Source organism: Neoarius graeffei, chromosome 1 (assembly GCF_027579695.1).
Source record: "Neoarius graeffei isolate fNeoGra1 chromosome 1, fNeoGra1.pri, whole genome shotgun sequence".
In the NCBI taxonomy this organism is placed as follows: Eukaryota; Metazoa; Chordata; class Actinopteri; order Siluriformes; family Ariidae; genus Neoarius; species Neoarius graeffei.
Genome location: NC_083569.1, coordinates 45,503,214 through 45,527,135, shown reverse-complemented (window position 1 = coordinate 45,527,135; position 23,922 = coordinate 45,503,214). Strand labels below are relative to the sequence as shown.

General features: G+C 42.6%; 1 protein-coding gene across 6 annotated transcripts in view; it reads left to right on the top strand.

The window, feature by feature from the left end:
• The window catches only part of ubtfl (upstream binding transcription factor, like), a 53,708-nt gene extending 38,743 nt beyond the window's left edge, over positions 1–14,965 (top strand). The window contains exons 10-20 of one of the 6 annotated variants that reach the window (XM_060932600.1): positions 4,033–4,174; positions 4,299–4,340; positions 4,433–4,546; positions 4,628–4,783; positions 4,987–5,097; positions 5,401–5,486; positions 5,571–5,760; positions 5,893–5,940; positions 9,347–9,412; positions 12,220–12,339; positions 14,341–14,965. In XM_060932600.1, coding sequence (XP_060788583.1) covers positions 4,033–4,174; positions 4,299–4,340; positions 4,433–4,546; positions 4,628–4,783; positions 4,987–5,097; positions 5,401–5,486; positions 5,571–5,760; positions 5,893–5,940; positions 9,347–9,412; positions 12,220–12,339; positions 14,341–14,430 — 1,165 coding nt within the window. In that variant the 3' untranslated portion in view covers positions 14,431–14,965. Of the gene's footprint in view, positions 1–4,032; positions 4,175–4,298; positions 4,341–4,432; positions 4,547–4,627; positions 4,784–4,986; positions 5,116–5,400; positions 5,487–5,570; positions 5,761–5,892; positions 5,941–9,346; positions 9,479–12,216; positions 12,340–14,340 lie in introns of all 6 variants that reach the window. The other 5 variants (XM_060932576.1, XM_060932592.1, XM_060932583.1 and 2 more) reach the window with 5 other exon arrangements.
• Positions 14,966–23,922: the final 8,957 nt, after the last annotated feature.

Below are 23,922 nucleotides of genomic sequence, written 5' to 3'. Positions count from 1 at the left end.
AGATGACATTCACGTCACTGTAGGTAAACTTCTGACCACAACTGTCCGTAACAAAAATTAAGGTTTTAAAATAATTAGCTTGTGGTAGAAAACATTAAAACCGTTATCGGTCTCATTGTTTCTTAGGCTGGTGTCTGAAATGAAATTGTTTGGGTTTTTTTCTGTGATAACGATTGATCCTCTGCTGTATTTATAAACCGTGATGCTGCTGCCATGTTTGGGGGAATCGCATGTCGTAAATAGGAGGGCAAAATCCTCATTTCATCCCAACTTGTGGTGGAGTGACCGGTTTCTCCAAAGTAAATATTCAACCTGTAGAGGGAGCACAAGCCATGATAATTTTATTTTTTGGCAATTTATCAATATGCTTGTTAATACTTATCCCAAGTGGAAATGGGATCTTGAAATTTGCTTAGGTTTAGTGTACACGTCGTAGTAGTAGTTGAACAGGGGTCATTTCTCGCTCAGCTTTCAACATATCCGGATGAAACTTGGTGTGCATGTAGGTAGTGACCATCTGTGATCTCCATATCATGCATGGCGTCACATGACTTCATGACGCCATTTTATGACGTCATAACATTTTCAGGAGTGGCTACGAATGAGACCACCTGGTGCAGTACCAGGACGAGCTAGATAAAATTCTTTCATGCCATCTTCCACGACCCTTATACCTTCATACTGTTGTTTTGTTTTTTGCACTCATTTGACCTCTGACCTTGACCCTTTGCCAGAATTAGGTCAAAGGTCACTTGTGCGTTAAATCGCTGCTCCTCCTCCCTCATTTTTTTTCATGAATTTTCACCAAATGGGGTGCGGAGAACCTGTTTGGGGGGCTTCAAAATAGTTCGCATCAGTTAAGCGATTTGACTTTTTTTTTTTAAAGAGTTACATGACCTTGAACTTGTCAATTAGGTGAGACTATCGCAAAAAGTCAGACTTTTGTCGATTTTTCATGGTCTTTGAGCTAGCCTTGCTCCTTTGCCATAGAAAAGCATGTTTTAATGAATATTTATAGTTTTAACCGATTGACTTTTTTGATCCAAGTCAATATTAGGTCACACATTTTCAATGGCCTATATCTCAAAAACGGAGCAAGATGAGGCCATGTTACTGTTAACCATGAACAGGAAGTCTTATATGGGCTTTCATTTGGGAACACTGGATTTGCCCTGGAGTGACCTTGACAGGTCAGATCAATGATCTGTATATTTTTCACTGGGCTGCATCAAGAAATTGGTGAAAGATTGCTTAGTTAATATTATTAGCCATGGAAGTATTATATCCTTTTCCCTTTGTCATCAGATTCCAGACAAATGGCCTCATTTCTCTCAGTTCTGTGACCTTGACCTTTGTCTTAAAGGTCATAGGCAACAGTCGGAGGTGAAACGTAGAATATCAACTTGATTGTCTAGAACGACTCAAAGCGAATTCAATCTTCCTGGTGTCTAATTTGCACTCTAAAATTGAATTAAACGGTTAAAATATACTATTTTGCCCAATTTCTGAAGGTTTGTTTACATCTCACTTATGCGCGCTTTCACCGCCAGGGGGCCGTCGTCGTGATGTCATTGAAGCCAAACAGACCGGGAGCAGTTCTGTGTTTACTTGCGAACCGAGCACACGTGTATGGACTCTGGTCGTGAGAGGTTGTGTAAAATGTCTGAAAGCGATGGCGATTTTGAAGTAGGAACTCTCCAAATTGAATATCGAGAGGTGAAACCATATATGTATGAACCTATGGCCGTTGCGAAGCAATCGGTGAATGTGAACTGTGGGTGGTAGAAATGGGCAACTGGACTTGCTTGAAGATTCTTGAAAATGTTTCACCTCTCGTCCAAAAGGCTTCCTCAGTTCTGTCTGACTAATAGGGAGTATCAGATATTTATCGTCTCCTGGATCAGAATCAGAATTCTGATGACCAGCTCATCTAAGGTGTCATTGAGGCATCATGTTGGTGTGGGTCACCTGGAGGCTGGGTGTGAACGGCGAGTCATTAGGGTGATCAAAGGACCCAGCTGTTTTCGGTGACTCACAGGAGGACAGAGAGAGTCAGATTGCCATTGATCACCCTAACAGGCAATCCTTTGATCACCCTAATGACTCGCCGTTCACACCCAGCCTCCAGTGACCCACACCAACATGATGCCTCAATGACACCTAAGGTGGTGTTTACATTAGACCGTGTCCGTATCATTGTCATTGTGGATGCACTGTCCGTGCACATTAAAACGCCGGGAAACGACTCCACAGGCGGAACAATTTGAATCCGCCAGGGCCCACGTATTCAACCCAGTACGTATCTGATCCGGTGCTGTGTAAACATTGAGGAACGAGGATACGCAGTGCTGAGCTCTAGCTGACGTCGTCATTGGACAACGTCACTGTGACATCCACCTTCCTGATTCGCTGGCGTTGGTCATGCCATGTTGGTCATGTGACGCGACTGCTGAAAAACGGCGCGGACTTCACTTCCTGCTATTTGTGTGTGTACACGAATCGTTTTAAAAACGTTAATCTGATGATCCGCTGATTCGAAATAATGTAAACAGGGCCTTAGATGAGCTGGTCATCAGAATTCTGATTCTGATCCAGGAGAGGATAAATATCTGATACTCCCTATTAGTCAGACAGAACTGAGGAAGCCTTTTGGACGAGAGGTGAAACGTTTTCAAGAATTTTCAAGCAAGTCCAGTTGCCCTTTTCTACCACCCACAGTTTACTATGACCTGGATGATTGAGAATCTTCACAGACATCGGTGAATGTGGCTCACTGGTTTGACCGTGCGGCCTCGGACTCGGACAGCGAATCGGCCGACTCTGATCGCGGTGACCCCGGACCTCAACAAGACTCGCGCCCAAACGATTTATCCTGGTAGTTATGATAAATTCCTACTTTTGTCGTAATACTAAATAAGAGCCCTTTTGAAGAATAATTAAACCGCCCTCCCTAGTGGATATAGGGAACGATTACTGGACAGTGCGCCGGTAGGCCACATTAGCCTGCCGTCCGCGGCATTATACTATTTATAGCCGACTCTAAGCGAGGAAATATCCCTTTGTCTCATTTCCACAATGATTGTACAGGATCCCTCAGGAGTCTTGACCTGTCAATTGCAAGCAAAAGTAAAAATGTTTACCCCCAATCTTCTCCTTTTTGCTTGAGCGTTGCTGCTCTGTTTCTTCTTTGACTGCTTGATTTTGTTTCACGCGCAAAATCCACTCTCTCCGCCTCGTCTCCTCTTCCGGAAAAAGCCAACCCTCTCGCTCCGCCTCTTCTCCTCTCTCGGAAAAAGGTAAAAGCTTCTTCCTGAGCCGGTCCCGTTGTTACAGTTCACTGCACAACAATAAGGCACAGTTTTTCTTTGGAAATTCCTGAACACACGTCTGCACTCAAGCCGAACGGCAATGTAAGTAAACGGAAGTGGACTCAACTCGAGCGGTTTGTTTGACTTAAATGACGTCACGCGCCGAGTGGTCACGAAAATAGCCGAACAGAAATTCGCCACGATCCGCGCTAACTTATTTTAATTATTACTTAACAATACTTCTTGGGACCAGAAGAAAATTACAGAGGGTTTTTTAACATAACGTTTCAAATGTGCATAAAATTAAAACCGTTGCCTATGAGCTTTAAGGCCTTAGGTGTGGCAATGGGATACCATTGTCCCCTTAGCACAGTACCTCTAGGTTTTTTTTTGTTTGTTTGTTTTGTTTTTTGTACTGGCAGAATACAGCAATGATTTTAATTTAAATGTCTATTTTTTGGGGTGGATGTACCTGGGGAAAAAAAAGGCTTTAAAATACATTTTTCTTCTTTGATATAATTTTCGATAATTATTTTTAAGCAGTACTCCTTTTATATACTTTGAAGCAATATTTTGTTGGAAAATTTCACAGATATCCAGTGGCATTTTTATAACATCAGACAGGAGCGTGTAATTAATTGCAAGAACTTGAAATGTTCTCCGTTTCAAGTGTGAAATCTGACCCTATTAAGTAAGAAGACAGTGATCAGCTTCTGTTCGGCAGGAACGGATATTCCTTATACTGTGCCGAGCTGATGGTAAACATGAAGGACGTCCCGAGCACAGAGAGGATGGTGCTGTGCAGCAAGCAGTGGAAAATGATGACCCAGAAAGAGAAGGACATGTTCCAGAAGCGATGTGAACAGGTAAGCCATAACGCAGCGACGACGAGCGGAAAAGAAATACACGAAGAGCCTTAAAGATCGTGGCATCGTCTGCTTTAACCACACCGCCCCGCCCCACCCAATTCTCTTGCTTTTGTCTCGTTAGAAAAAGAAGCAGTACGAGATTGATCTCCAGAGGTTTCTTGAGGTAGGGATTTGCGTGTTGTTTTGGCACATAGAATAAAGCACCTCAGAGGTGTCGAACTGTTTTTAACCGTGTTTCGTGTCGTCTCACGACAGACTCTACCAGAAGAGGAAAGGGATCGAGTACTGACCGAGGAGAAGCTGGGAGGCACCAAGCTGAGCGCTGTGGGGGCAGGCAGCCCTTTTGCGAACAAGTCCCTGTCAAGCAAGGTGGGTTAACCCGACTCGTCTGCAAACGCTTTCGGACACCTCAAAGTTGTTGACTAATCGGATTACGTCTCCGGGGTCTAGGACCGGGGTCGAGACTCTGAGTTGGACCAGTGGGTCCATGGACTGCCAAAGGAGAAGAGAGACAGCAAGAAGAAGACGCAACTTCCCGAGACGCCTAAAACGGCAGAAGAGATGTGGCAGCAGAGTGTGATCGGTGACTACCTGGCCAAATACAGGGTGAGCCAGACTGACTCCCAGTCACTGTCACGTGACGACGGTTAGTAAGGTGACTTAGAAGTCTTAGTGTTCCACAGAGTTCAAGAATGAAACTCCAGTTTGGCACTTTTTGTTTTGCTTTAAAGACAGGACACTCATGTACCAGACGATAATGATCTTTATCGATTTTGATAAATAAGCAGAGCTGGTGTGCGTCCTTATAGAATGACAGGAAGAAAGCTCAAAGTGCCATGGAGGCTACTTGGAAGAGCATGGAGAAGAAAGAGAAGATCCCCTGGATCAAGAAGGCGGCCGAGGACCAGAAGCGATACGAGGTTCAGTACCGGACTGTGGTCAGTGACCAAACGTTTTGACCACTGTCTTCTCAATCATATTGAAGAAATGTCAAAATGTTGGTCATCTCCTAACCTTCATATTCCACAGAGTAAAGCAGGGGAGAGGTGAAACGGCGGGTGCCGCCATCACACCTCTCCCCGTTGTTTCTTTAGTCCCATGCGGTACTTCCTGTTGCATAGCGCTGGATATAAATGTGACTTAGCGGTGTGAATAGTCTTTGTTTGAGTTCAAATGCCTGAATCAAGCTGAAAATCCTGTTTTGCCGCCTTCACATCCTACAGAGGGAGTTGGTCGAGATGAGGACGGTGCCGTCCGGGCAAGGTCAGAGGAAGCCAAAGTTCGACGGCGAGCCTAAGAAACCACCTGTGTGAGTGGCGAATCTGCAGCCCCCACGCAGTATAGAAGAACCGTTCGCCTCCATCATCTAACAACTTCTCTTCTCTTGATGCAGAAGTGGCTATCAGATGTTTTCCCAGGAGCTGCTCACAAACGGTGAGCTAAATCACTTCAGCCTCAAGGAGCGCATGGTGGAGATCGGCAAGCGTTGGCACAAGCTCAGCCAGACCCAGAAGGACAAGTACAAGAAGCAAGTGGAGGAGCAGCAACTCGAGTACAAAGCAGAACTGGATGCCTGGGTGAAGGTACACACCAAGTGCTGCTTTCTCCATGCTTCTTCAGTCAGAAGTCACTGTCGGGTCGTAGCCTTGAAGTGCAGATGTCAGTGGTTTATTGATATATTTTTTTGTATTTTCTCTTTTTGCTTTCTTTCTCAGTCCCTGTCTCCTCAGGAGCGAGCCGTTTACAAAGAGTTCTCCTCGACGGTGAGTGTCTCAGTTCAGTCATTTCCTTATTATTATTATTATTATTATTATTACTCTCTTGCTTATTAAGATCATCTAGATCAGAGGTCACCAACCCGTCGATCGCGATCGACTGGTCGATCTCAGAGGCTTTCCCAGTCGATCTTGGGGGATGAGGAAAGAAATTGGAAGATTATACAGAAATACACTGCAGTATATCTGATTGGCGTTCATATTACATGTCTTCCGACAGGCCCACTACAGCTTTCCCCCTCTGTGTCGGAGGGTTCTTTTTTTAACTCCTGCTGCTTACGTCTTACGTCTCTGAGCGTCGTCACCATGGTGATAGCCTCGCAATACAGTTCAGGGTTCTCCACAAGGGGTTTTAGAGGTGCGGGCCGCCCCCCTTTCTGTGATTCCCGCCCCCGTTTAATTTCTGCCGCCCCTTTACAAAAGGAAGCATGATATTGCCTATAAAACCGTGAGGATACAACCTGGCTGTCAGTGTTACTGTAGCTCTTGAAGTGTTTCTGCGGAGTGGTGGATCGGACTCGAGCCTGGCATGAACCGCTCCGACGCACTATAATGACACCAATCTATCACCAGCCAATCAGGAGACTTAATCAAATGCATCCCCCGCCCACCAATCTATCACCAGCCAATCAGGAGACTTAATCAAACGCATCCCCCGCCCACTCGTGTCCGCGTCTGAGACGTTGAATTTTCACAGAAGGAGGGAAGAAGTTGACTGAGGTAAGACTGTGTGATAAATTAAAGAACGAATAAGAGAGGAATTTCAACATATAGGGTTTAAGTTTGTTACCGTTAAATAAGCATTGCTTGTACAGTAGCGTTATGTTGTTACAACGTTGACCCACTTTTAACGTGCCGAGTACCGACTGTAGCCGCTAACATGCTAATTAGCTTGCTGTCAAGTTTTTCCTTTGTCGAGCTTTAAGCGTAAGGTCATGGATGTTCCTACTGCTTGTTCCTGCCGTAATATGATGCGTGATATGAACCTAACTATAAGGCACTCACTGACCGTGTTCAGTCACAGCCATCACATTGACTTGAGTTGCGTGATGAACTGTAACCTCTGTAGCATGACAGCAGTCATTGGTAGTAGCATCACTGCAAGTTCATATTTGTCTTTATTGTGTAGGTATGGTTAAAGAAAATCAGTTCATGTTGAATTGAAGTTGTCATTTTATCACTCAAGTTACAATTTGTGATACATCTCTGTTGTGTTGTAATTTCAGTTGACAATTTCCATTTTATGTTGCTGTGAAATTAATTAATTTAGTGTTACAATACAAACAAGACAGTGCAACTGATGTTAACAGTTCAGCTTTCTCATTACAATATTATTAGTTGATATTAATAACAATCTGAGTCATTGGTGGTTCATTCATTCTGCTCACTACAGATATAGGCCTATATATTTTTTGTGTATAGTTAATGTCCATTGTATGTTGTACTGAAATTAAGTCATTTTGTCAGCTCTCACAAGAAATTAAAAAGTTGGACCAGGGTCTTAAATCTTATTCAGTTAAAATTAGGCTAAATAAAAAGCCTCAACTTGAAACAGTCTAGTCTGGATTTCTTTTTCTGTCAACGCTTCAAGGGGTAGATCTTGCTTGCCATCTAGGCAGAGGTTAGGGATCTCGGGCATAAAAAGGTTGGTGACCACTGATCTAGATTGTGCAGCTTGTTGCAAGTCATTTTAGAAGCCAGTCCTCAGGGAGCCCCGTCAAGTCCACGTTTCAGTCAGTTCTGATTCCAGAATGGTGCTTTCACATATGGAGCATCTAATCGGTTTGAACCAAACCCTGGTGTGTGTTTTTTTTTTTTTTGGGGGGGGGGGGGGGGGGTTGTTGAGCAGGCAAGAGTTTCAGACTCTAACGTTGTTTCATTTTCAGTTTGGCCCATAATACACCCACTGCAAGAATGAACCAAAACTAATAAGTATTTTGGATGGCAGCTTTTTTTGGGGGGGGGGGTAGATATGAGCTGTTAAACCGACCCACAAGGCACAAACTGAGCCAAAGCACAAAGCTGTAGAGCTGCAGGAATAAAGCATGTCCTGGACTGTTGACTTTGTTTCGACAAACAAAACGCAATTATTGGGTGCGATAAACAAAGCATTTTAAACTGTCCATCCATTATCCGTAGCCGCTTATCCTGTACAGGGTCGCAGGCAAGCTGGAGCCTATCCCAGCTGACTAGGCGGGGTATACCCTGGACAAGTCGCCAGGTCATCACAGGGCTGACACATAGACACAGACAACCATTCACACTCACATTCACACCTACGGTCAATTTAGAGCCACCAGTTAACCTAACCTGCATGTCTTTGGACTGTGGGGGAAACCGGAGCACCTGGAGGAAACCCACGGGGAGAACATGCAAACTCTGCACAGAAAGGCCCTCGACAGTGCTAACCACTACACCACCGTGCCACCCAACCCCTCAGTCAGTTTATGTTTTTGCTTTATTGACTGATGGACAGTTTGAAACCAAGCCAAACAGCAAATCAACCAAAAAAAGTATCAATTGGGCTTTGGGAAATGGATTAATAGGCGTGAAAGTGCCCCAAACACACCTGTCAAAGTCAAAAGTCCCTTCCACGCCAGAATCTGGTCTTCCCAGACAGTCTCCTGTCCCGGTACTAACCAGCTCTTTTAAGGTTGTATGGGTGCGGTGCCAATCTCCGTTTCACTAGCCGTCAGCCTCTTGCCTGTACTTGTCTGGTAACCGCGAGAGTTTGACGTCCCTACTCGCATCTGTATTGCAGCATGCCTTGCCTGACGGTAGTAGATACCATTTTTATGATGGTCTTTGGTATGACCTGACCGCGAGTAGAACCCGCGATCTCCCGGTCGAGAAGCGGATACACTAACCACTAGGCCAACTCACGGTCTAACGCACCTGTGCCAGGTTATAATCGTTCCCCAGCCCCCCGGTTCTTAGCTCGGGTGCGTTTCGAACTGAAACACATTAAAAATACGGATTGCTCGGGGTTCCCTAAGAACTGAAAGTGCAGGCTGTACACGTTTTTAAAAAGCTGCATGTAAAAAGTTCCAACGCACTGCATGGCAAATCCTTGTGCTTCTGTGTAGTTTAGTTGAATATGATTAAGAATAGAGACTATTTTGTAGCATTGTAATCGAATAAATCGCTATTAATAGCTTCTTAGTCCGTACTATGTGTTCTGTACACTTATCATTTATGCAGTGGAACTAACCTGACTAGAGGTAGTAACGGTTCTATGGGCTGCTTTGCAGAGCTACTAATCGTTGCTTTGAGCTTGAACTATTGTTTTCTTGTGTGTGGGTTTTTTTTCGTTGTTTTTTTTTTCCCCCGTGTTGCTCTCTTTCCTCGTCTTCCCCCTCCCTCCCCCTCCTCTCCCCTGTCTGTGTCTCCACAGAAACGGCGGAGCACGTCAAAGGCGCGAAGTCCCGGAGCCAAAGTGCGTGTTACCAAGGGGAAGGCGGTAGGTGCCCGAGCTGCAGCGCTGGGGGCCGGGGGGGGAAAACGTTCCATGGCGTACCGGGTCAAGGTAACGCCCGCTTTCTCTGGGCCACTCGCCCAACACAGTCAAAAAAAAAAATCAATGGGCCACTCAGGCCTCAGCATCAGGGAAATATTGTTGAGAAATGTTTTAGTCTCACGAGCAGCCAGCGAGGGCTCTGTTGAAGTGTAGTGAATGCTGTGGCAAAACGTACAGTACCAGCCAAAAGTCTGGATACAGCTTCGAATTCAATGGTTTTTCTTTATTGTTGTGAATTTAAAGACACGTCACGTCTTAAAGTAATGACGGGCGTTGTTTCTCTTTACTTAGTTGAGCGGTTCTTAACGTAACATGGATTACTACAGTTGTGGAATAGGGCTATTTACTGTATATTTATTATTTACTGTTTGCATTAAGAAAGCAAGAAATTGCACTAATTAACTTTTGACGAGGCCCAGCTGTTAATTGAAAAGCATTCCAGGTGACGACCTCATGAAGCTGGTTAAGAGAATTCCAATAGTGTGCAAAGCGTCATCAAGGTAAACGCTGGCTACTTTGAAGAATCTAAAAAATGAAACACATTTTGTTTTTTACTTTTTCACTTTTTTTTTTGGGCCACATATTTCCATACAGTGGTGCTTGAAAGTTTGTGAACCCTTTAGAATTTTCTATATTTCTGCATAAATATGACCTAAAACAACATCAGATTTTCACACAAGTCCTAAAAGTAGATAAAGAGAACCCAGTTAAACAAATGAGACAAAAATATTATACTTGGTCATTTATTTATTGAGGAAAATGATCCAGTATTACATATCTGTGAGTGGCAAAAGTATGTGACCCTTTGCTTTCAGTATCTGATGTGACCCCCTTGTGCAGCAATAACTGCAACTAAACGTTTGCGGTAACTGTTGATCAGTCCTGCACACCGGCTTGGAGGAATTTTAGCCCATTCCTCCGTACAGAACAGCTTCAACTCTGGGATGTTGGTGGGTTTCCTCACATGAACTGCTCGCTTCAGGTCCTTCCACAACATTCCGGTTGGATTAAGGTCAGGACTTTGACTTGGCCATTCCAAAACATTCACTTTATTCTTCTTTAACCATTCTTTGGTAGAATGACTTGTGTGCTTAGGGTCGTTGTCTTGCTGCATGACCCACCTTCTCTTGAGATTCAGTTCATGGACAGATGTCCTGACATTTTCCTTTAGAATTCGCTGGTATAATTCAGAATTCATTGTTCCATCAATGATGGCAAGCCGTCCTGGCCCAGATGCAGCAAAACAGGCCCAAACCATGATACTACCACCACCATGTTTCACAGATGGGATTAGGTTCTTATGCTGGAATACAGTGTTTTCCTTTCTCCAAACATAACGCTTCTCATTTAAACCAAAAAGTTCTAATTTGGTCTCATCTGTCCACAAAACATTTTTCCAATAGCCTTCTGGCTTGTCCACGTGATCTTTAACAAACTGCAGAAGAGCAGCAATGTTCTTTTTGGAGAGCAGTGGCTTTCTCCTTGCAACCCTGCCATGCACACCATTGTTGTTCAGTGTTCTCCTGATGGTGGACTCATGAACATTAGCCAATGTGAGCGAGGCCTTCAGTTGCTTAGAAGTTACCCTGGGGTCCTTTGTGACCTCGCCGACTATTACACGCCTTGCTCTTAGAGTGATCTTTGTTGGTCGACCACTCCTGGGGAGGGTAACAACGGTCTTGAATTTCCTCCATTTGTACACAATCTGTCTGACTGTGGATTGGTGGAGTCCAAACTCTTTAGAGATGGTTTTGTAACCTTTTCCAGCCTGATGAGCATCAACAACGCTTTTTCTGAGGTCCTCAGAAATCTCCTTTGTTCGTGCCATGATACACTTCCACAAACACGTGTTGTGAAGATCAGACTTTGATAGATCCCTGTTCTTTAAATAAAACAGGGCGCCCACTCACACCTGATTGTCATCCCATTGATTGAAAACACCTGACTCTAATTTCACCTTCAAATTAACTGCTAATCCTAGAGGTTCACATACTTTTGCCACTCACAGATATGTAATATTGGATCATTTTCCTCAATAAATAAATGACCAAGTATAATATTTTTGTCTCATTTGTTTAACTGGGTTCTCTTTATCTACTTTTAGGACTTGTGTGAAAATCTGATGTTGTTTTAGGTCATATTTATGCAGAAATATAGAACATTCTAAAGGGTTCACAAACTTTCAAGCACCACTGTATATATCCATCCATCCTTCCATTATCCATAACCACTTATCCTATACAGGGTCGCAGGCAAGCTGGATCCTATCCCAGCTGACTACGGGCGAAAGGCAGGGTACACCCTGGACAAGTCGCCAGGTCATCACAGGGCTGACACATAGACACAGACAACCATTCACACTCACATTCACACCTACGGTCAATTTAGAGTCACCAGTTAACCTAACCTGCATGTCTTTGGACTGTGGGGGAAACCGGAGCACCCGGAGGAAACCCACGCGGACACGGGGAGAACATGCAAACTCCACACAGAAAGGCCACTGGGCTCGAACCCAGAACCTTCTGGCTGTGAGGCAACAGTGCTCAGTATTGTTCCGCAAAGTAGAAAACAGTCAAACTACAGAAAAGCCTCTGAATGAGTAAGTGTGTCCAAACCTTTGACCGGTACTGTATGCCATTTAAAAAAAAAAAAAAAAGTATGAATTGTTGATTAACATGCAATGTGAGTGAATTAGAAGGAGAAGAATAACTGCTTATTAGAGAGAAGTGTGACTCTGTGGTTTCCAGCAGGACACCTCAGACTCAGAGGAAGAAGACGATAAGACGGACTCAACAGACTCGGAGGACGAAGACGACGAGTCGTCTGCTTCCACGGATAGTGAAGAGGAGGAGGATGACGAAGACGACGAGGTGAGGAAATAGTCCTAAACGTGAAGTGAGACTTGAAACCTCCAAAGGGCCGACGTGGCTGCAGGTTATCACTCCAACCAATCAGGAGTCGCACCTGATTCCACCTGTTTAATCCGTTCCATCAGTTTTGCCTTCAGTCGTTCTCACATGTGGCTCCTGCATGTCTGGAATGGAAACCTGCAGCTATACCAGCCCTTTGGAGATAAGATTAATGACCCCTGCAGATAGGATTAATGACGACATGATTAATATTTAATCAACTTTGCAATAGTTCAGAAAGGCTGTTCAGAAGTAAAAAAAAAAATTTACTCTCAAATGTTTGATTTCTGAAGTTATGCTTTTTTGAAGTTAGATTGGGCTTTGTGTAAATGTCTTTTTTTTTATTAAAAGTGGACAAAAATAATACTTATATTGTAATCTAATATGAATATACAGTATTATAAATAAAATATTGGCATTTCATAGTTTAATAACGAAAAGACTAGTTAAGCTTTTCTTGGATGTATTGTAGAGCCGGCAGTAGGCTACCTGTTCAGTAAAAAATAAAATGGCTACAAAATGAAATGTACCGGCGAGTGGCCTAGTGGTGGCATGTCCGCCTCTCGAGTGGGAGATCGCGAGTTCTACTCACGGTCGGGTCGTACCAAAGACCATCATAAAAATGGTGCCTACTGCCGTTTGGCAAGACACGCTGCAATACAGGTGCGAGTGCGGAGTCAAACTCTCGCGGTTACCAAAGGACTAGCCCCCCACTGTAACCCTAGCTGTGTAATATAGGCGAGGGGCCGAGGGCTACGAAATGGAGATCAGCGCCGCCCTATGCGCCACATGGCATAGGAAGGACTTTGAAAATGAAATGTACAAGTCATTAGTGTAAAGGCCAACTCGCTTACTAAGTAAAATAACGTGCAAACTAACAATTAGCATGAGTTCAGCCCGATTTTGTCGTAGCTGACATAATTTTAGCATCAGGCCTGAATATGAACGTCAGGAACAGCGAACAGATCTTGTTACATAATTGAAAAACGCCGAAGTGGCATCTGAGACTCCCCGTGACACCCAGACAAAAAGTCGAGCATGTCAGCTTTTTTTTTTTTTTTGTATTTTCTCGCCTACTTTGACAACGTGTTCTTTGATAGCTATGATTGACAATTTCTTGACCCTCCTCCCTAACGAAGATGTAAACGATGATCGGTTGAGGTCAAATTTGTAGTTTTGCCAGCCTCCTGACCAAAACACAGCAATAATTATGGCACCAGCATTGCCTAATCTGACATGGTGACCATCCCGGAAGGCAAAAATATCGTGTTGTGTAGTTTGCGGAATTAGCTAACTAGCTAGCTAACAGTGTTTCTGGGTGTCCTTTCAGAAATGTACTCGTTTCCTTTTCCTTTAATGTCAACCTTTTCTTTTCTAGGGGCATAATATACGAGGGTAAGTCAACAAGTTCTAAGACAAATTGGAAAAAAAAAACTTTATTTATGAAAATAAAGCTATTTCTCTACGTATTTTCCATTTAAGTCTAAACACTTCTGCAAGCAATGTCTTTCACACCTTTTGAAATTCTAACATCTGTCTTAGAACTTTTTGGACTTACCCTCGTATATTTAGGTACTGCCTGAAAGAGGAGCTCCCGATGAGCGAGCGTAAACCGTGTTGGTAAATAATCCCACGTTATTTTTAAAAAGCAAATTAAAGATAAGATGCATTGCCTCGTACTTACGATCAGGTTCCCTGTGGTGGTAAACGTCATTCGTGCGCATGTACGGCCGTCGCACGGTCACAAAAGCCATCAAAATTCAGCTCAAGGCATCCCCATATTCTCTTAAGTACGGAGCTTGGCTATTAAATTTTAAAATATTAGTTTAAAATGTTTCTCAATGTTATGCCGTGATGAAAAGGTGGACTTTTACTTGAAAGATTGCTGAAATTCACTTTAGAAAAGCTGTCCTCGTCATGGCCATAGACATAACCGTACACAATTTCCTGCACGTTGTACAGAATGACGAAGACGAGGACGAAGACGACGAAGACCAATCAGATGGCTCGAGCAGCTCGACGGAGGACAGCAGCGATTCGGATTCAGACTAACGAACCTGCGCTCTCAAAGGGAGGGGGCTGTGCAGGACACACCCCCTAGCAACATCCCTCCCTGACAATAGGGGAGGGGCCGAGTAGCTGTGAGCACACAGCGCAAGCTAACGCATCTGTTTCTCTTCAGTGAGAGACGGAGGACTCGGAAGAGTGACCGCTCTTCTGTCTATATATAATGTCCAATTTATGGGCTTAAAGTCAACTGGACAATTTCTTATTAACGAGCTGTTACGTGTGTGTTTATTGAAGCAATTTTTATTGCCTTTATATAGGTGTGTTATTAAAAATTGTGTTGCTCGTTCCTTTTTTTTAATTTTATTTTGTTTTTTGAAACGTTAACAGCGGTCTGAGGTGGGCAGTGGGAGAGAAGGCCTTTTATAACAGAGGTAATGGAGACCGGACCCCCGTCACCTGGGTTTGTACACCTCAGCCAGTTCATCGAAGCTCAGAGAGCTGTATTAAGCTAGTCTGGTCTTGGTTGTTCGTTCTTTGGACAAATCCTCCAAAATAAATTGCACTTTTTTCTCTTTTACCCTGTTGTGTGTGTTGTGTAAAAATGGAAAAACAGTCATAAATGGTGTACATGTTGCTCTGGCTTTCAGCAAAACCTGTGGTCAATGCTCCAAACTTTGTCCTAGAATTGTGGGTTTTTTAAACTGGTGTTTACCACTTAGCAGGGCAAGAGAACCAGTGAGCCAAGAACAAATCAAATGAAGCTTAGTGGGGAAACTGGTATGGGGAGCATTTACTGCGTCATACTGTAGCTCCTGGGTCTATGAAGTGTTTAACACGCTCGACATGGGTTTCCTCCAGGTTCTCTGGTTTTCTCCCACCTCTCAAAAACATGTTGACTTGGCTATGTTAAATTGCCCTCGGTGTGAATGTGTGTGAACAGCAGTGTTGTGGGAAATCACACTCAAGTAAAAGTATTGGTACCCTTCCAAAAAAAAAGACTTTGGTAAAAGTCAAAGTCACTGACTGAAATGTTACTTGAGTTAAAGTCTTAAAGTATCTGACATTTCTTGCACTTAAGTATGACAAGTAATGCAAAAATAAATGTGCTCAAGTAATGTAATTAAAATTACACGTAAAAGTAAACAAGCAAAGGCAATCTGAATTTGTAATATTTTTAATATTTTGGTAAACTGAAGGTAATTTGTCACCAATGGTTCATGACCAGCAATTACACTGCTGAAACTAGAGGTACACACACAACCATTAGAAACATTGGGAGAAAAATGAAGCTGCCTATCTGGCATCTGAAGATGGAGACCACAGTTTTGACACTTTTTTTCTCATTTTTTTCCTTTGTTTTTTAAAATAAGAGAAAGTACTGAAAATTAGGCATACATCACACCATTAAGAAAAAAAAACATTAAAAAAAAAGCTGCTATTGTTATCGCACTTTATAAACTATGGAGGTGCATACACAACCAATTGCTGTCATAATAATCAAAAGAAAAAAGTAATTTGGAGAAGACTGAAAAACTTGAGAAAACCTCGATGTGTTTCTTTAGATTGGATGGGGAGTTTCTATAAGATAGAATTTCCACGTTTTTTGGAAGGCATAAGAGGCACTTCATTCGATAGGACGAATCCTTCACATCAATGTAAGAGAACATTGTGTTCAAATATGGCCAGGGGTGCTCATCATCAGGTTCCTCTTCATTTGTAGCCGAAGTAGCTGCTGTCTCCGTCTCCTCTTCCATCAGGGCTGTTGATTGCGAAGCTAGCTTTCTGCTTACTGCGTGAAGCCAACAGGTGTAGCCTATTGGTTGTCATGCACAAGTGGTGAACAAGGCCAGGCACGTCCTGACTTCGTTGCAGTCAGTGGGGTTAAAACACGTTTTTTTCCTTTCTTTTTTTTGTAATGAGTAACTAAACGGCTCTTTGAAAATGTATTGGAGTAAAAGTATGCAATTAAGTTAAAAAATATAGTGAAGTAAAGGTGAAAGTTCTCAAAAATTTGAAAACTCAACTAAAGTACAAAATCTCCCAAAATGTACTTAAGTACAGTAGTGAAGTATTTTTACTTCGTTACTATACAACACTGGTGAACGGGCATGCTGGCCTGCGATGGACTGGTGACCTTCCATCCAGGATGCATTCCCAGCTTGTGCCTCTTATTCACTGGATAGGTTCTGGATCCGGGTGGCACGGTGGTGTAGTGGTTAGCGCTGTCGCCTCGCAGCAAGAAGGTCCGGGTTCGAGCCCCGTGGCTGGCGAGGGCCTTTCTGTGTGGAGTTTGCATGTTCTCCCCGTGTCCGCATGGGTTTCCTCCGGGTGCTCCGGTTTCCCCCACAGTCCAAAGACATGCAGGTTAGGTTAACTGGTGACTCTAAATTGACCGTAGGTGTGAATGTGAGTGTGAATGGTTGTCTGTGTCTATGTGTCAGCCCTGTGATGACCTGGCGACTTGTCCAGGGTGTACCCCGCCTTTCGCCCGTAGTCAGCTGGGATAGGCTCCAGCTTGCCTGCGACCTGTAGAACAGGATAAAGCGGCTAGAGATGATGAGATGAGGTTCTGGATCCACTGCAACCTTGACTATGATAAAGTGGTTACTGAAAAGGAATGAAATGCTATTTTATGTAAGGGTTGTTTTACAATCAGGGTACAAAGTTTGTGTAACAGGGGTCCAAAATTCAAATTGATTCAAACTGGTTCTTGTACCAGTTTTTAAGTGAAGGACAAGTTAAAGAACAGATTTCAGGTCATTTTTTGACGTGTGTGTATGGTAGTTTTGTGTAATCTGCTATAAGATGGGAGAAACAAATGAAGTGATTCTCGGAGAGAATGTTTTTTTTTGACAATTCAGAATCCACTACTTCCATAGTGCTTTTAAATAGAAGGCTGTAAGCTTTGCGTTAGTTGTCTCTAATATTTATGTCCCAATATCTTGACCACATTTTAGGATGAAAATAATCATTTTAGATAGGTTATTTTATATTGAAAAATTAGCTGTCTCGGAGAGGACTTTCTTTTTTTTTGACACAATTCCATACTAATTTGATCAAAATAGTCTGAAAACTTACTGGCATTCAACATTAAAACTCAACTATGTTTCCAATGATATGGAACCAAATATGTGTTTTATGGTATAAAGAATGATTTAAGTGCATCCCTTTTGGAGCTACCTGTGGTCAAAAAAGCACTTTTTCTAAATGACACGAGTAATTTTGCTAAATATGACACATATTGCCATACATTCACCAAAAATAACGTTATCACCAATTTTTTTTTTTGCATGGTAAATAGAGCTATCACAGGGCTACAATAAACAACCGAGTTTATTTAGTCAAGCCTTTTGATATTGAAGATAAGTGTTAAATATGATTTTTAGCTTGCGTACCCTGATTGTAAAACAACCCGTAATTTAAATATTCAGTGTTCTGGAAATTTAGGTTGGTTTGAATGTATTCTCGTCATTTGAGTTGATTAGACTTGCTGATTTATCTTAGGGACTTGTTAGTTCTATTGTGTCCTCACAAATTTAATAGGAAAGCAGGTTTCAAAATGACACTACAGTGTTGAGCGTAAATGAGTACACCCTCTTTGAAAAGTAACATTTTAAACAATCTCTCAATGAACACAATTTCCAAAATGTTGACGAGACAAAGTTTAATAGAACATCTGTTTAACTTATAACGGGAAAGTAAGGTTAATAATATAACTTAGATTACACATTTTTCAGTTTTACTCAAATTAGGGTGGTGCAAAAATGAGTACACCCCACAACAAAAACTACTACATCTAGTACTTTGTATGGCCTCCATGATTTTTAATGACAGCACCAAGTCTTCTAGGCATGGAATGAACAAGTTGGCGACATTTTGCAACATCAGTCTTTTTCCATTCTTCAACAATGACCTCTTTTAGTGACTGGATGCTGGATGGAGAGTGATGCTCAACTTGTCTCTTCAGAATTCCCCATAGCTGTTCGATTGGGTTCAGATCAGGAGACATACTCGGCCACTGAATCACTTTCACCCTGTTCTTCTTCAGAAATCCAACAGTGGCCTTAGATGTGTGTTTAGTCATGTTGGAAAAGTGCACAACGACCAAGGGCACGGAGTGATGGTAGCATCTTCTCTTTCAGTATAGAGCAATACGTCTGTGAATTCATGATGCCATCAATGAAATGCAGCTCCCCGACACCAGCAGCACTCATGCAGCCCCACATAAGGACACTGCCACCACCATGTTTCACTGTAGGCACCGTGCATTTTTCTTTGTATTCCTCACCTTTGTGACGCCATACAGTTTTGAAGCCATCAGTTCCAAAAACATTTATCTTGGTCTCATCACTCCAGAGTATAGAGTCCCAGTAGTCTTCATCTTTGTCAGCATGGGCCCTGGCAAACTCTAGGCGGGCTTTTTTGTGCCTGGGCTTTAGGAGAGGCTTCTTTCGTGGACGGCGTCCATGCATGCCATTCCTCTGCAGTGTACGCCGTATTGTGCCACGGGAAATAGTCACCCCAGTTTGGCTTTCTACTTCTTTAGATAACTGCAGTGAACTTGCATGCTGATTTTCTTCAACCCTTCTCATCAGAAGACGCTCCTGTCGAGGCGTTAACTTCCGTGGACGACCTGGATGTCTCTGTGAGATGGTTGCAGTTCCATCTTTCTTAAATTTTTGTACCACTTTTGCTGCAGTATTCTGACTGATAAGTAAAGCTTTGCTGATCTTCTTGTAGCCTTCACCTTTGTGGTGGAAAGAAATTATTTTCTTTGGGGAATTCTGAAGAGACAAGTTGAGCATCACTCTCCATCCAGCATCCAGTCACTAAAAGAGGTCATTGTTGAAGAATGGAAAAAGATTGATGTTGCAAAATGTCGCCAACTTGTTCATTCCATGCCTAGAAGACTTGGTGCTGTCATTAAAAATCATGGAGGCCATACAAAGTACTAGATGTAGTAGTTTTTGTTGTGGGGTGTACTCATTTTTGCACCACCCTAATTTGAGTAAAACTGAAAAATGTGTAATCTAAGTTATATTATTAACCTTACTTTCCCGTTATAAGTTAAACAGATGTTCTATTAAACTTTGTCTTGTCAACATTTTGGAAATTGTTTGTGTTCAGTGAGATATTGTTTAAAATGTTACTTTTCAAAGGGGGTGTACTCATTTACGCTCAGCACTGTGAAGTGGCTGATCTCAGAGTGGTCATGATTATGGCCATGGGAAGCCATAATGGTTAGAGAAGCAGCTTTGGGACCAAAAGGTTGCTGGTTCAATTCCCTGGACCAACCTGACTGATCCAAGTTTTCCCTGAACCAGTAGGAGCAAGTCACCTAACCCCCAAGTGCTTCCCAGGCTACTCTGTTGTATGTTGTTATGAATAAGGGGCAGTGGTAACTTGGTGATTAAGGCCTGGAGTAAGTGACTGGAAGGTTGCAATCTGAGGACTGTTGGAGACCCAACAACATGGATGCTGTGTTTCTTTGAATAAAAGAATTTAAGGAGATAAATGTAGAGCTGTCGACTTGACCTTATTTGGCATGTGCTTTTATCCAAAATGATGGACAGCTGAGACTAGATCCAGTCAGGACTTTAAGGGTTTATGGTCTTGTTCGGTCAACCACCAAATTTCATAAATGTTCTACATTTTCTTCCAAAATGTGAAGGTAACCAACAGGACACAAAACCACTGAGCTTCTATGGTTCCGTAAGGTTTTTTTTTTTTAATCTTGTGCACACAAGTTAATTATCTTAACTAAATAGAATTTATTATAAAATCATATGTCTCTACCAACTTAAGATGCATGCAGCCACCACAATATAATGGAGAACTTGATTAGTCAAGTTTTATTTTTACGGCACCCCATTTAAGTTATGATCAGGTGAAACACACACTACACCTAGCCATATACATATGTCGTAATCAACAATCATATTTGATGTCATTATAAATTTAAAAAAAAAAAGTGGCTTACAAATACTTGGAGAATTTCTCTGGGCTCCGAGATAATTGCACGTCCTTAAGTGCTTTTGCTGGGGTTTTGGTGCCTTTGCGCCTTCCTTCTAGCACAGAAGTCTACATAACTACAACCCCGATTCCAAAAAAGTTGGGACAAAGTACAAATTGTAAATAAAAACGGAATGCAATGATGTGGAAGTTTCAAAATTCCATATTTTATTCAGAATAGAACATAGATGACATATCAAATGTTTAAACTGAGAAAATGTATCATTTAAAGAGAAAAATTAGGTGATTTTTAAATTTCATGACAACAACACATCTCAAAAAAGTTGGGACAAGGCCATGTTTACCACTGTGAGACATCCCCTTTTCTCTTTACAACAGTCTGTAAACGTCTGGGGACTGAGGAGACAAGTTGCTCAAGTTTAGGGATAGGAATGTTAACCCATTCTTGTCTAATGTAGGATTCTAGTTGCTCAACTGTCTTAGGTCTTTTTTGTCGTATCTTCCGTTTTATGATGCGCCAAATGTTTTCTATGGGTGAAAGATCTGGACTGCAGGCTGGCCAGTTCAGTACCCGGACCCTTCTTCTACACAGCCATGATGCTGTAATTGATGCAGTATGTGGTTTGGCATTGTCATGTTGGAAAATGCAAGGTCTTCCCTGAAAGAGACGTCGTTTGGATGGGAGCATATGTTGCTCTAGAACCTGGATATACCTTTCAGCATTGATGGTGTCTTTCCAGATGTGTAAGCTGCCCATGCCACATGCACTAATGCAACCCCATACCATCAGAGATGCAGGCTTCTGAACTGAGCGCTGATAACAACTCGGGTCGTCCTTCTCCTCTTTAGTCCGAATGACACGGCGTCCCTGATTTCCATAAAGAACTTCAAATTTTGATTCATCTGACCACAGAACAGTTTTCCACTTTGCCACAGTCCATTTTAAATGAGCCTTGGCCCAGAGAAGACGTCTGCGCTTCTGGATCATGTTTAGATACGGCTTCTTCTTTGAACTATAGAGTTTTAGCTGGCAATGGCGGATGGCACGGTGAATTGTGTTCACAGATAATGTTCTCTGGAAATATTCCTGAGCCCATTTTGTGATTTCCAATACAGAAGCATGCCTGTATGTGATGCAGTGCCGTCTAAGGGCCCGAAGATCACGGGCACCCAGCAGTGTTGGGCACGTTACTTTCAAAAAGTAATTAGTTATAGTTACTAGTTACTTTTCCCAAAAAGTAACTGAGTTAGTAACGGAGTTACTTTGTCATAAAAGTAACTAATTACCAGGGAAAGTAATTATTCCGTTACATTTTGCTCCCCCTCAAAAAAAATCAAATTCAATTAGTGTAATCATAATAAAAGTGAATGTTAAATGTGTTTAATGACTGAAATGGACACTTAACAGAACCAATTAGTAACGTTATCTACACTATATTAATGTTTTTGTGGGACAATGTGAGATAAGACATCTATCAAATGTAATATATTTTTGTAGTTATTAAAATTATGTTACTAATTACTGGCCACTGACGAGGACAAACGCTTTGTTCCTCGACATAATGTGCATTGCACGTAAACACTCTTGCCTTTTATTTCAAGTAATGAAAAGTCCTGGCTGTATTTCCAGTTTGAAAGCGCAGTGCTGGGCTGACCGCTCGCCATCGCTGGGTCTTCCGATTGAAAGAGCGCGCAGTAGTGCAGTAGGCGTGGCCTACCTACGTATGTTGTCCAAATCTACTCTGATTGGCTTACTGTGCCGTTGTCTCGCGTCTCCCCGCCCCACACGAAAGCAGAGTAAAGAAAGGCTGAGCGAGCAGCGTGCCAGATGAGAACAGCTTTAATAAAGTAACGCATAGTATTTTATTGTAAGTAACGGGAACGGCGTTATAACGATGTAAAAAGTAATTAGTTAGATTACTCGCTACTAAAAAAGTAACGCCGTTAGTAACGCCGTTTATTTCTAACGCCGTTATTCCCATCACTGGCACCCAAGTATGGTTTTCCGGCCTTGACCCTTACGCACAGAGATTCTTCCAGATTCTCTGAATCTTTTGATGATATTATGCACTGTAGATGATGATGTGTTCAAACTCTTTGCAGTTTTACACTGTCGAACTCCTTTCTGATATTGCTCCACTATTTGTCGGCGCAGAATTAGGGGGATTGGTGATCCTCTTCCCATCTTTACTTCTGAGAGCCACTGCCACTCCAAGATGCTCTTTTTATACCCAGTCATGTTAATGACCTATTGCCAATTGACCTAATGAGTTGCAATTTGGTCCTCCAGCTGTTCCTTTTTTGTACCTTTAACTTTTCCAGCCTCTTATTGCCCCTGTCCCAACTTTTTTGAGATGTGTTGCTGTCATGAAATTTCAAATGAGCCAATATTTGGCATGAAATTTCAAAATGTCTCACTTTCGACATTTGATATGTTGTCTATGTTCTATTGTGAATACAATATCAGTTTTTGAGATTTGTAAATTATTGCATTCCGTTTTTATTTACAATTTGTACTTTGTCCCAACTTTTTTGGAATCGGGGTTGTATTTACAGAGACTGGAAATGGAACTTTGCCTGTGTCATTTCCTCCAATGAAGATAGTGGATCATGTGGGACAAAGTATCTATCTTGTCTCCACTTATTATTATATGGGAACAAGCTATTATTGTATGGGTCGTCGTCATTGTCACTGCTGAACCTGATCCAGGCTTGAAGCGGACCATGTTTGGTTGACTTGGCCAGACTTGCAGCAGTAGGGTGGCTGGTTCCTTTCCGCACACTCACATCTACACCTATGAGTAGCCAGTTAGCCTAACTGCATGCCTTTGGACTGTGGGGGAGTCCAAGGTCCAAGGAGTCCAGGAGAACAAGCAAACTCCGCTCAGAAAGGCCCCCAGCAGCTACTGGGCTTGAACCCAGAACCTTCTTGCTGTGAGGTGACCGTGCTAACCACTACACCACCGTGCCGCCTTATTGTGTGGGTACAAGTTATCTAGCTTGTTGATGAGTTATTGTTCACACATGATAACTTTTTTTTTTTTAATCTTGTGCGCCCAGTATAGATATTTTAAATCACCTTACGGGACTGAAGGGGCTCCGTACTCAACTGTTAGACTAAACTAGTTCACCTACTCGGGCCACTTTGACACTAGTGATGCATTGACAACAAACAAGTCAGTTAATAACCTTCCATCCATTATCTGTAGCCGCTTATCCTGTCCTACAGGGTTGCAGGCAAGCTGGAGCCTATCCCAGCTGACTACGGGCGAAAGGCGGGGTACACCCTGGACAAGTCGCCAGGTCATCACAGGGCTGACACAGAGACACAGACAACCATTCACACTCACACCTACGGTCAATTTAGAGTCACCAGTTAACCTAACCTGCATGTCTTTGGACTGTGGGGGAAACCGGAGGAAACCCGCGCGGACACGGGGAGAACATGCAAACTCCGCACAGAAAGGCTCTCGCTGGCCGCGAACCCAGAACCTTCTTGCTGTGAGGCGACAGTGTCACCCCAGTTAATAACCAAAAATCCACAAAAAGTATAAAAATGTC